Here is a 13,614-nt window from a genome sequence, read left to right on the forward strand (position 1 = left end):
TCCACAGGTGTAAATCCCTACCCTGGGATTCAGGTTGATACAAACTTCTACAAATTAATACAAAGTGGATTTAAAATGGACCAACCATATTATGCTACAAAAGATGTGTAAGTGTATATCCTGAGTGATGGACAGCATGGGAATTTAAATTTATTAGGCCACTGTTTGTATGTACACATTACCTTGTTCAGGATATGTTGCAAAAAGTGAGATCTTCCCCTGCCTCTGGCTGCTTGATCCTGCAGGTTTTGTCCTAATGCAGAAGTGATCAACACTAAAGGTTACATGGCCTTCCTTTCCCAGGGAATTTCTTGTTCTCAGATCACAGACTTTTTTTCTTTTTGCAAAAGCTATGTTATACCATATACATTTTGGATATTAACCAAATCTTTGGTGATTTTTTCTAAATTTGTTTCTTTTCTTTTTTTTTTTTTAATTGCGCTTTAGTATATTCAATTCAGTTCCAGGAGGATGGGAATTCTCTCAAAGGAAAAACTGTGCTAAGGAAGGGTTGGTGGGAGCTATTCCTGTGCTTTCAGCACATGATTTTCAGCCTGTGCCTCTGTGCCTGGGTAAACTCTGCTAGAGGTGGGCCCCAGGGAGCAAGAGAAGAGAAGGTGATGGGGAGCTACAAGACCCAGAGCATGAAGGAAAGGGCAGGACTTTGGGTTGCCTGAGCTCTTTTGTCAGACATCTTGTAGATGGTCTAGGGACTAAGTGCCTTGCTGTTAGAACACTATACTGTTCTTATCCTCTCCATGTAAAGACTGTAATGCATTAAAGGTACAGGTAACTCTGACAGTTTGACCCATGAAAGATTGCAGTGGGGCTCACAAATCTCAGGGAACCTACTGACCTAGTAAGTTTGCAAGGGAACTTTAGCAGATAGGTGCTACACTGGTCCCTGACGAAACTGCAAAATCAGGTATCTTTCTATAAAATCATTCTGGTGTCCCATGATTCCCATCCAAATTCTGCGCTTCCATGTAGTTACTTCAAAAGAGTCCAGCAGCTAACATGTTTTCTGTATTACCTCTTTGCTCCTGCAGCTATCATGTGATGAAGTCCTGTTGGGCCCTTGACTCCAGAAAGAGACCCTCTTTTTCTCAGCTGGTTTCCTCTCTTGCCTGTCAGCTGCTTGAGGCAGAAGGAGTAGTAAGTAAACACAGAAAGAAGAAAATGTTACTTTTTTCTCCTTTTTTTTCTTTATCCCCTAATCACAATTAGCTGAGCAATAGTCTTCTGGTTTCTATTCAAGTGCATCACGGAGTTATGGATACATTACCCATGGATCTATGTAAGAGTCCTTTTTTCTGTCATGTGAAGAAATCCTGACCTCCCTGGTGAAGATTTCTTTCCTCCCACTGTCTGCACCAGGACTCTGGAAGGCTGAAATCTCTCAGCCTGTGCTATGGGAATGTGCTTCCCTTGTGCAGGAGCCAGTGCATTTGGCTTTGGTGATGCTGATAGCTGCCATGGGAGGGAAGCTAAGCCTGGGCCACCAGCCAGGGATCTCACGGGGGGCCCTCCATAAGTGTGTGCTGCCACGTCCTCACAGACAGAGGGAGGGCAGTATGTCATGCTCAAAGTCATACTTCATCCTTACCAGATGATGATCTCTTCCTCAGGGAGAATAAGCAACTCCTTTCTAAACTACTGATTCTTACCTGGGTACCCACCCTGGGCTAGGCACATTATTTCGCAGTGTAGTGTCCTTGTGAACCTTTTGGGATGTGGAGAGCTATGAATGACTCTTGCCTTTGCAGCCTTGGGCCTCTCTGCAGGCTGGTAGCCTGGCAAAACCTGCCAAGCATAGAGGTGAACTAATGAGCAACTTCAAATCACTGTACCTAGAAAAAAAAAAATCCCCCTTTGCAGTTCAGTGCCCTTCCTCAGCCCAGCTCTTTGTGGCTGGATAAGATCTATCTCACTTGGGCAGTGGTCTGGACTCCCTCTAGAGTCAGTGGGAAGTAAAGGGTCAGGTATGAGTGTGATTCTCCCTCAAGAGGAGGCAGGCTGTACCTTACAAGTGCCTGCTTCACAGGGAGAAAAGCAGTCTTCCAAGTACAACAAGTAATAAGGGAAGGTATCTTTTATTTCCTTGTTCCAACTCTAGGTTTACCAGAATATGAAGAAAAATTTTTCCACACACAATTCCAGCATCAAAACTAAACCACATGTAAGTAGGGACGAGGAATCTCTGCTATCTGCAACCGAGCTCCAGCACGAAGACTCTCAGGTTGAAAAATAATCTGTGTTATGGATTTGATCCCAGTATTTTCATAAACTCCATGTAGCATAAATGTATTATAACACCACTAAGAACAGAAAATGTTACCAACCACTGCTCCATTCACATTTCTTATGGGCCAGTCCATATTTATGTTACTTTGAGGAGAAGACACAATTCGTTGCTTTGAATTCAGCAAACATGTTTATCACAAGACAGAAGCAACAGTCTTTTCAAACTGTCTTTCAATATCTCTCTTCCTGGTTTTATGTAAATAGTGTCTAATCAATGCATAGAATCCAGACTTTTCTTGCCATATTGCAAGCAAGCACAAGAAAATACATGTTTTTTTAGTCAACGTTTACAAGCGTGGACTATGCGTCTAAAGAGCTGGTGCAGTTTCCAGAAGTGCTACTCACATCCTCATCTCCAGAGGTCAGAGATAGCTGGAAAAAAGGGCTATTGGAGTATCCAGAATTTTAAAATATCAGCCCTGTTTTACAAGGAACTATAAATTTGAGTGTGTATAACTGTGTTATCCTGGACAATTGCTGCAAAGTTCCCAATAAGTGTCCAGCTCAGGTGACTTCACTTCATTGAGCTTTAGGTACTCAGGTGGTCTCTAGTTGTCCAGGCTACTGCCACATCTGCTGATGACAGCTAGGCACTTACAGGGTGTGATTCCTTTCTACCTAAAATAAGCAGGAGGAGTGATATTTGGAGATGAACTTCTGCCTCCCTGGTCTAGAAAATTCAGGTGTCAGTCTCCAACTGAAAGTCTCACTCCAACTGAGTTATAGCTAATTCCATTCTTTGGGCTTTGTGTGTTTTAATAACAAATAAAAATGTTCAATTTTAAAGGAATTATCTTCTGTAGCAATTTAGGAGTGTAATAGTATGACTCCCAATTCCCAGAAGTCATCCGGGGTGCATGAACCCTGCTGCAATAAAATGAGAGTATGTCTCTTTAAACTTTCTCCCAGACTCCCAGGTCAATAACCAGAGGCTTGATGGGTTTTTAGTATAGATAAAAGGACATGTTATTTTCATTATGTGGTTTGGGGATTTGTAAATGCAGCTTTCATAATGACTAACAGGATACATTTGTCTATATCACAGTGAATCAAGATGAGAATATCCTGGTTAATAGTTTTCTTCTCTTTTACATTTTACAAGATGCTAACCACAGTCAGGATTTTCATTGGCAAGTGTTATAAATTAATAACTATTTGATAGAATATGCTATCACATAAATTGAGCTTCTTTTTACTAATATTGTCTGAAAATTATTAACGTTGTAAACCAGCAGTTATGATTTTTATGTTTTTGTTAACATTGTTGAATTAGCAAGGGATCATTGATTTTTTAATCACATATAAACTGCTGAAGAATAATTTGGAAATATAAAGATAGCAATAAAACTTTAACACTGCATTTTCTGGAAAATGTATATGACTTTTAACATACTCATAGCACAATTTCAAAGTGCAGCAACGAGATGTCACTGTTAACACACAGCCCACACTGGCTGGAAAATGGGAGTTAAGTGTCTTGTGCAGACAGGAGTTTTCAGCCTTTAGAGCTCAGAGGAGCTTAACACTGAACTGGTTGCATCCAAGCCTAGCTGGCCCTGGAAACGAAGCAGATGTGAACTTGGCTCATAGAGGAGCAGATGGGAATCCCATGTGCTTTAAAACATGTCAGGGAGTTGTGTCAAATGTGTTTCCACGAGATTAAAAAAGGAGTGGACAGAGGTCATCTGGCCCCATCAACACTACTGAGCTGAAATTCAGGAATAAAAAGGCAAATAAAGGCGACCTACAATAAATCTGAAGAAGGACTTTTTACAAGGGCATGTAGGCATTGAACAAGAGTAATGGCTTTAAACTGAAAGAGGGTAGATTTAGATTAGATATTAGGAAGAAATTCTTCACTATGAGGGTGGTGAGACAGTGGCACAGGTTGCCCAGAGAAGCTGTGGCTGCCCCATCCCTGGCAGTGTTCAAGACCAGGTTGGACGGGTCTTTGAGCAACCTGGTCTAGTGGAAGGTGTCACTGCCCGCCTTGGGGGGTTGGAACTAGATGATCTCTAAGGTCCCTTCCTACCCAAACCATTCTATATTTCTATGATTCTATGAATAGAGAACCTTGGAGTTAACTCAAACTCCTTGTGACGCACATGGGAAAAGCAGCTCAGGCAATACAGCTCTCTGAGAAAGTACAATCAGGAAAAAAATCCTCCTGTAAGGGCCGGTGTCCTGGGTTCAGCTGTAGCAGTTATTTTTCTCCTTCCTAGTTGCTGGTGCAGTGCTGTGTTTTGGCTTTAGTCTGAGAACAATGCTGATAGCACACTGATGTTTTACTTGTTGCTCAGTAGCACTTACCCTAATCAAGGACTTTTCAGTCTCATGCTCTGCCAGTGAGGAGGGGCACAAGAAGCCGGGAGGAAGCAGAGACAGGACACCTGACCCAAACTAGCCAAAGGGGTATTCCATACCACAGCACGTCATGCCCAGTATATAAGCTGGAGGGAGTTACCTTGAAGTCCCAGATCGCTGCTTGGGTCAGGCTGGATATCAGTCGGCGGGTGGTGAGCAATTGTATTGTGCATCGCTTGTGTTTACTGGGGTTTTTCCCTTTCCCCTTTTAGTTTTATATTCTCTCCCCTTGTTATTTCCCTTATCATTACTATTAGTAGTAATAGTTATGTATTATACCTTAGTTGCTGGACTGTTTTTCCCTCAACCTGTGGGGTTTACATTCTTTTGATTCTCCTCCCCATCCCGCCTCGAGCGGCGGGGAAAGGGGAGGTTGAGTAAGCGGCTGCGTGGTTCTGAGTTACGAGCTGGGCTTAAACCACAACAGCTGGACCAATGGAGGGTTGTGCATCTGTTTCTCTGCATGGCAGAGATGGATGGACCAAAGCTAAAGGAGGTATTCAGTGGAAAATAATATCTTGTAGGAGCACATTTCCTTTCCAGAATGCTTCCAACACAACTTAGCAAAGTGCTGGTCTGTTCCTGAGATTTGTGCAGAGCTACAGCCAGTGCTGTTTAAGGAGCTGTTTCATAATGCTGGAAGGAAAATGCACACATTTCTCTTGTTAGGATCCAGACCCCTAATCTGTGCCCCCAGAAGCAGGTTCTCAGGAGAAAGTTCTAAATTTGGAGTGGAATGGAGAGGGTTAAGCTTGTTTGGAGAACTCCAGCAGGGATGCCATTAGTCTAAGCTAGGTGCATAAAGCTAGGCAGAGACTGACAAAGATTCAGTAACCAGAGGGAGAAACAGAAGGGGCTGAGGTCAATTAAAAATCACAGAATCATTAGGGTTGGAAGGGACCTCTGGAGATCATCTTGTCCAACCTGCTGCCAACGCAGGGCCACCTAGAGCAGGTTACACAGGAACATGTCCAGGCGGGTTTTGAATGTTTCCAGAGAGGGAGACTCTATGACCCCCCTGGGCAGCCTGTTCCAGTGCTCTGTCACCCTTAACATACAGAAGTTCTCTCTCATGCTGAGGTGAAACTTCTTGTGTTTCAGTTTATGGTCATTGCTCTGTATCCTCTTGCTGGACACCAATGTAAAGAGTCTGGCACCATCCTCCTGGCACCCGCCTTTGAGATATTTATATGCGTTAATGAGATCCCCTCTCAGTCTTCCCTTCTGTTGACTAAACAGGCCCAGCTCCCGCAATCTCTCTTTATAAGAGGTGCTCCAGACCCCGATCATCCTTGAGGCCTCCACTGGACCCTCTCCAGCAGCTGCTTGTCTTTTTCGTACTGAGAAGCCCAGAACTGAACACAGTACTCCAGATGTAGCCTCACTAGGGCCACGTAGAGTAGAGGGGGAGAATGGAAAATGGAGAGGGATAGAAAAGGATACCGTGCTGTCCCGTTAGCAGTTAGAGAAAGAAAGAACAATAAAAAAATGTTGACGACCCAAACTGAAAGGTGGGACGCGTTGAGGAACGGGCCCCAGTTTTCCTTCCCTTTTCCCTGGCAAAATACACCCGGGAGCGGGCAGCCCGGTGCCGAGGAGGCCTACCGGCAGGAAACCCCGGCGCTGCGGTGCCGGTCCCGCTGCCTGAGCCGGCACTAGGTGGAGCTCCGTCACCGCCGCGGGCAGCCCGGCGCCGGAGCAGCGGCGGCGTGGGGTGAGGGGCCGAGCCTGGGTCAGCCGCGGCGTCAGAAGACCGGGGGAAGCGGGGCTGGCGATGGTGCTGCTGGCCCAAGGGAATCTACAGGCAAAACCTCGTAGCACTGGCGGGATGAGTCAGGAATTGGCCAGCCCGCTCCCGCAGGGCGTCCTCCCAAAAAAAAACATGCTGTGTGCAGGCAGCAGACACCAAAAAGACAAGAGGCCCTTCTCTGTTCTGTTCAAAAGAAACTGGAGGTGGTTCTCCAACATGTCTCACTGTCAGGTTTGAGATACTTGGGATGGGCTCTCTGAAGTCCCGCTGGGAGGAGCTGGAGCTAACCATGTGTTGAACCAGAAGAGGAGAGCAGAAGGGACCCTGTCATGCAGTCTAGCAGTGGTTTCCAATCCGCATGTTCATGGTAGGATTTGTGAAAGGGGATGAAGAAATTCCAGGCCGAATTTGTTACAGAGCTATTTCACATAGGTTACTTTTTCAAGAGGCCACACTTCTGCTGGAAAATACTTTGGGGGTGCAGAAATCAAAGCAGGCTGAAAATGACTGGAATAGGGCATTCCCTGTGCAGCTGGGCACACCTGATCTCAGTCCCTTCTCCCAAACACTGAACTTGATCCGGTACTCACCGGCTCAGGGCTCCCTCTTCCCAGCTAAATGCACTGCTGTGCTACTGAGTCGCTGCCTCCTTCTCTCCCCCATCAGCGGATTAATCAGGCCATGCAAAGCAAACCAGTTTTAATAAAAGGCACAAAAAGATCCACCTGGACCTATGGTTGAGGAGACTGCAGAGCACTTCACAAAGAGGTGGGACTTGAGCCCAGCTCCTGCTTAGCCTTAGTGAGCATGCCAGTGCTGTGGTGTGGTGGGGAGTCCCTTCCAACCATGTCAGAGACCTAGGCCAGAGTCATGTTTCCTGACATGCTTCCCAGGAATGAGATAAAGAGGGGGGCTGCTGGGGGCAGGGATCCTGCCTTACAGGTCACTACCACGTTAAAATTTAGGGGTTTAAGGCTGTGCTGGAAAACTGATGGAGCAACAGTCGTAGCAGAACTATAGGTGTCTCAGGGTACAGTCTGGATCAGATCTCGGCTGAGAAGGAGTTTTGAAGACCTGTGTTCTGGAAAGAGGTGGAAAAGCAGTGGTGCTCCTGTGGCCACCTTCACAGAGGCACATGAAGGGTGGGGTGGGATTCGGTTTGTTTAGGTACTGCTTAGTTGGGATGAAAACCCATGGGAGATACTGACCCACTCCTCCTCACATGTACTACCTGCACCTACTCGTGATCCTTTGGCATTTAGCTGTGGCTGCCCATATGTGCCCAGAGATACATCTCCCCAGCTGCACTAATTTTTCCCCTCCATCCATGCCCTATGCTGTGGAGACATCACTGTCTTCAAGCTGAAGAAAGTCCAGAAGTTAGTTCTAATGACAGGCCTCCAGTTCCACCAGTGCCATGACATCCCCATCCTCAGAAGAGGGTTGGAGGCTTCAGATCCTAAATAGAAGGAGGTGTCTAGCTCTAGTTTCCACCATATTTCTCCTGGAAAAGTGGCTGGAGAAGTGACTACCCACCTGATGTGGCCTGGGATCTCCTTTGGAAAAGCCTCCTGCGCCTGCGGGTGTCCTGGGTACAGAGGGGCTGTAGAGCTACACAAGGCCGAGTCGGGGCTGGTCCCCAGGAGCTGGCTGCCAGGCGAGTGGCCAGAGGAGGGCAGCGTGGGCACAGCTGGGAGCCTGGTCCTGAGGTCTGGGCCCGGACCTACCCTTCACTCCCTTGAGGGCTTCTGTTCAGGCAAATAAAAAAGTGGTGAGAGTTCTCTTTCCTCCCAGGAACTAGAAGAAGACAGCTGGGAGCAAACGGGAGGTGGTGGAGAGAAGACAGGCACCCGTTTCTCCTTGGAGCCAAAAGGACTAAGGTTTTGTTTGGTTTGGAGGGAAAAGGTTTGCCCATGGAGAAAGACGAGTCTTTTTCTGCCTTCTTACAGCTCCAGAATAAAGAAAGGTCCCATGCGGGAGCCTCAGCCTGCTCCCTGCCCAGACAAGGAAGCATCTGGCACCTGCCTGCTTGGACTCCTTCATTGCCTAGCATGAAATACTGCCCACAAAACACCACGGTCCTGCAGGGATGTGTACACTTATGGCCCTTGAAACCTGCGGCCTCACAAACAGCAAACTGTCTACCCAGCACAGAGCCACCTTGTGCCTGACTGAACAGGTTTGCTAGATCAGATATTGCTGTGAAGCAGGGGCTGAGGGAGACAGTGGTGTGGAGCAGCCACCCCATAGCATATTGCCATGGAAAGCCTTGGAGACAGGGATAAATGAGCAGGACTAGTGTTGAGTGGGGAGGGACATGGCTACGAGACGTGCACCACCTCCCTGCCATTCCAAAGCTGGGAGATGTAGGAAATTAATCAGGGAGGAAGGCAACGAGGACATCAGCCTCTCTATTGCCCCTGGGGGGTTAGATAGCCCGAGGTCTCACTGGTGGCAAGCGTGTGCAAACCATTTTGCAGCTGGAATTTGATGCGCTTGGCGTGGAAGTCAACACGCGCATTAGTGGCACCATCCCACCCTCTGCGCCGGGGCTTGCAGTTTCCCTGGGAGCTGTATGGCTCTGGGAGAGGGCTGGGGGGTCGGGGGCACCCTGCACCCCTGTTCGGCTTGCCTGTGCCTCGCCGCGGAGCGCAAACCGTGCTGCTGCGGAGCACCGCGCTCCCTTTGCATCCCAGCGCCGAGAGCCGCCGGGGCCGCGCTGCGAGCCGGGGCAGAAAACAGCTGCCCTGCGTGCTCCGGGGAGCGTCCGTATGGGGCGGTAGGTGTCCCCGGGGGGCAGGGGCCGATAGCAGCCGAGCCCTGGGCTCTCTCCCCGGCAGCGGCCCCACCGCCGCCGGCCGGGACCGAGCCATCGGGGCCGCCCAGCGGGTGCGCGCTGCCGGTGACTCACGACTCCCGTGACCGTACCGGGACGCGGCCTCCCCAAACGGGACTTGCCAGCAGCGTCCGGGCACAGGCGCTCTGCAGGCGGCCCGGCCGCGCTGGTGCGGGTTTTCTTCCCCTTGCCACTTAAACAAAAGATACTTAAATAAAGGTTTAAAATTCCAGCCAAGGCTGGATTTCACTGCCCAGCAGAGGAGTCCCGGAGGGGAACCAGCACCGGTAACTTCCAACGGAGCAGAGCAATGCCAAGCCCTTGTACACACGGTCAGAGAACGCCACTGGATCAGCCTTTGGTCCCCCCCGACACACCGAGCGTCTCTCCGGAAGAGTCTGGTCACTGAGCCGTGCGGCTGGGGATCCCCACCAGCGTGTGGCTGCACGAAGCCTCTGGTGCATAACATGGCTGTTTTCCGCCCCTTCTCTGCTTACGTTCCCGTTTCCCGGAGGGAGCGGGCTCAGCACCTGTGCGAAGCGGCACGGCTGGCCTGGGCAGCGGGGCGGCCCACGGCGGGGGCCGGGGCCGGGGCCGGGGAGGGCCGCGCAGCCACGGCTTGCAGGACCGGGGTGCCCCAGCCCGGTACAAGGGGTCACCCCCTCGTCCTGCCCCGTCTCTGCTTCCTTCCCAGCAATGCGAGTCCGCTCGGGAGCGAGCTTTTAGCATCTAACCCGCTCCTAGAGGCATGTGCTTAAACAAGCCGAGAATCAACCCCACGATAAAAGTATTGGGTTATTCTGCAACTTAATCTACATCAAAGCCTCGGGGGCTGCCGGCTTGAAAAGATCCAAGATGTTTTCTAAGTCCTTATCATGTCTGTGCTTAGGGGGAGTCATAAATTCCACAGGTCGGACTAACTAACACACGATTCCTCCTTCCCTTCTCTCTCCTCGGCCACCAAAGGGCTTTCCAGCAGGATTTTTTTTTTTTTTTTTTTTTTAACCTTGCAAACAAAGCTCCCAATTCCCGGTCGTTATGGTGGGGGAGAGGGGAGGATCCTCCCACCCCGCCCCGAGCTTCTCCTAAGCGACAGAAAAATAAATTCTTTAATCCAGAAAACGATTAGAAATAAAGAAGGTGAATTCACGTCCCCGCAAGGGTCTCGACAAGCGGGAGCGGTGGGTGGAGGAGGGATCGCGGGGACTGCGCAGCTTTGGGACTTCTCTGGCCCGGGACGGGGGTCCCCGGGCTGTACTGTCCGCTCCGTTAACCTCCAGCCCTCCCCAGCTCCGGTGCCCGAGGTGAGGGTGAGCGCCGACTTCGAAACGAGGTGTCCGCTCCAGACCCGGGCACCGGCCGCCGCCTCCCCTCGGGTCGAGGGGCCGGCAGCGGGCAGAGGGCAGTGGGAAGGGGGCAGGGGGCAGCGGGTAGTGGCGTCCTGCTCCCGGAGTTCCTCACGCAATCACGGCCCTGACCTGACTCCCCCCAGAGGAGGCAGATTCCCTCAGAAATCACTTTTTCAACTCAAGAAGTGAGGCTGCAGCTGAAGGAGGAAGGCGAGGAGCTCGGCGTGTGCCCGGGACGGGGCCCCTGTGAAAACCCCCTTCAGTGGGGGAAGGACTCAGAAATAGAGGGGGGGGGGGAAATAATAATAATAATTAAGAAGATATTTCCCTGAAAACGGTGTTCCCGATCAGGCACTTGTCAGCTTGAGAGGCGTTAGGTTCCACTTTGACGCTCAGGATCTAACGAAATAGGAAAAAAACGAAGGAAGCAAAGAGGGAGAGATTAGGGCTTCGTCCGCACTCTGGTCTCGGGGTCCGGTCGCGGGGTCCCCGCTCTTCTCCCGGGGCTGCGGTTCTGGAACCGAGTGGGCGGGAAAACCCGAGGCAGGGAAGGAGGGGGCAGCTGGCACGGCCAGCTCGGGAAACCTCCAGCATGCAGGACGGCGAGGAGAAAAGGGGGGATACCTGACCGAGAGAGATATCCCCTCCCCCCAAACCTCTCGGGAAGCCCCAATCTCTGGGGAGGGTTGGTGGGGGGGGTAAATCCTGCCCCAGTCGCAACGAATGAAAGTCCAATCAGCCCCGTAGTCTTCCTCTTATTTTAAATCTAGAGTGTCCCGGGGCAGAGCGTCCCCCGCCCTGCCGCCGGGCAACTCTGCGGCGGGTCGGGCGCAGGGACAGATCGACAGCGGCGAAGGATGCTTCGGAGCATCTGTCCGCTGCGCAGCGGGCGCCGGGTGGGGGACAGCTGGCAGGGCCCGCTCTCCCCAGTGCTGGCCGTGCTCGGGGGGCAGCTGTAATCAGCGTCCGACGGGCAAAGGCAGAGCCGGGCCGGAGGAGAACGCAGCTGCGCGCTCGCTGTGAGGTTCGGCGCTGCCTCGGAGCCCTGTCCTGCTCCTCCGCCGGAGCTCGGGACTCTCATCCGTCCCGGTGGTACCTAGACCCGCCAGCTCGGGCTGGTGTCAGGTCTCATCTGAAAGCGCTGCCACCTGCTTGGCAGGGATTCATGGATGGAGCCTTAGACAGTGAACCGGGCTGGTTCGGGGTTTGTCAGGCTTTTGGTGCTTTTTAATACAGTGTGTTCAGAGTTTTGTCATTTTAATGGCCCCTTCCTCTCTTTATGGCATCATCAAATTCACATCCACATAGATCGGTTCTGTCAGTGCTTATCGGGAAAAGCGATTACACTGAAGGGACGCAGAGGTTCTTTTCCAGGGTTACATTTCAGCCTTCCGCTCGGAGAGCTCTGGGGGCTGCCAGTCCCACTCCCTCTCCCCGTTACCCCGTTACTGTCGGGGCGGAGTGAGGTGTGAGGGTGGGAATGGGCATCAGGGAGAGAAATCGCCCAGGAAAAGGCGGCTGGCAGCCGTCCTTGCGTCCCTGATCTTGTGCTGCTGTTATTGTAGGGTCTCAACCGCGGCCGTCAACGACAGCCTGCGAAGGATAAGTGACGGTGCGGACGCAGGCACTGCATTACCGGCTCTGGGCAGGGTGAGGGTACCTCGTTCCTCACAGCCTGGGTACACACGGCGGCTCCGAGGGGCCTCCGGCCGCCTCTTCTCCGGGAGAGATCCTCCGACCTTCCCGCCTTGAGCATCCCCCTCCCCCAGGGCCACTGACTTGGGACTCTCCCAGATAATTTAGATGTAGCTGAATTATTCCCACTCGCGTTAAAGCACAGCTTCGCGGCAGCCCCACGCAGGCATCAAAGGACCCGGTGGAATGGGGGGATGAAGAGGGAGATTTTCAGGGAGTGCGGGTCGGGAGATCTGCCTCTGCAGAGCTGAAATCCTCCCTCAACTACAAAACAGCTCGTCTCAGAGGGACACTCCCTCATCTGCAAAACAGCCACGCACGGGGAAGGAAAAATACCCATAGGGCACGGTTATGGGGATCTCCTCACGTAAGACCCGGGACACGCGTGGCCGGGATAGCCCGTGGGGAGCCCCGCAGGACCCAGCCGCAGCCCGGGAGAGCCGACGGAGACGGCCAGTATGGGGCTGCTCCAGCGGAACGTGCTGGGAAAACGCGGGGAAGCTCCCGACCCCATCCATTTTTTCTCGGCCGGTGAAAGGCTTCCTCGCTGTGCCATGGGAAAAGATGCGAATATGCAAACGTTGTCTCGCATTGTCCCCGCTCAGGGTGAAAAGTTAAAGCATAAAAGCGGCGGGGGGAAGCTGAGAGGGGGTCGCCTCTTCAAAGGGGGCTGGCGGGGCCGGGGGAGCCGGCTGCCGCTTGCCCGGGAGCCGCCCTTCCAGGGTCTGCATTTCCAGAGGGTTTCCAAGGCGTCGGGGAGAGAAAAAGCGTGCGTGGAGGGCTAGTCGCCGGGTTCTCCGTAGGCTTGCCCCCCGAGGTGTCAGGTTCCGGGGGGGAGGATGGTTTCCCCCTTGGTGGGGACCGTCCCCTGGCTCGGTGCCCAGGCCCCTGCGGGCGGGGAGGTGCTCGGGCCTCGCTCCAGCGATGGGTACGAGGGCAGCTGGTGTTCGAGACGAAGGCACCCCCAGTCCTTGCCCCTTCCCGGCAACGGGGCCCAGGCTGGGTTGGGCAGGGTGGGCAGCAGCCGACCTCAGAGCTCGGCAGGCACACGCGGGGGGAAGGAGACAGCGCCTTCGGAGGGGGGGATTTCTCCTCTTACCTCTCCTTCATCGCCCGTGACCGAGTGGGAGCGGGTGGAAATGCGTTAGAAAAAGCAGTAGGCCGTCGCGGTAGGGTTTGTTGCTTAAAATCACCACGACAAAATGGCTTTGTGGATTTTTAATCAAAACTCCCTCCTCCTCCGCCCCTTCCCCCCCAGCCCCAAGCACGGAGAAGAGCTGGTTAAAGTGCTGCCTACAGATCGGCCGCGATACACG

At 52.1% G+C, this 13,614-nt stretch overlaps 1 protein-coding gene across 1 annotated transcript in view; it reads left to right on the top strand.

Annotated features, from left to right (window-relative positions):
* Nucleotides 1–2,421, top strand: part of FLT3 (fms related receptor tyrosine kinase 3) — a 42,605-nt gene extending 40,184 nt beyond the window's left edge. Inside the window, exons 22-24 of the mRNA XM_030476245.1 lie at nt 8–107; nt 1,050–1,155; nt 2,117–2,421. Coding sequence (XP_030332105.1) covers nt 8–107; nt 1,050–1,155; nt 2,117–2,251 — 341 coding nt within the window. The 3' untranslated portion in view covers nt 2,252–2,421. The remainder of the gene's footprint in view (nt 1–7; nt 108–1,049; nt 1,156–2,116) is intronic.
* Nucleotides 2,422–13,614: the final 11,193 nt, after the last annotated feature.

The sequence above is a fragment of the Strigops habroptila genome, chromosome 2 (genome assembly GCF_004027225.2).
Source record: "Strigops habroptila isolate Jane chromosome 2, bStrHab1.2.pri, whole genome shotgun sequence".
Taxonomy (NCBI): domain Eukaryota; kingdom Metazoa; phylum Chordata; class Aves; order Psittaciformes; family Psittacidae; genus Strigops; species Strigops habroptila.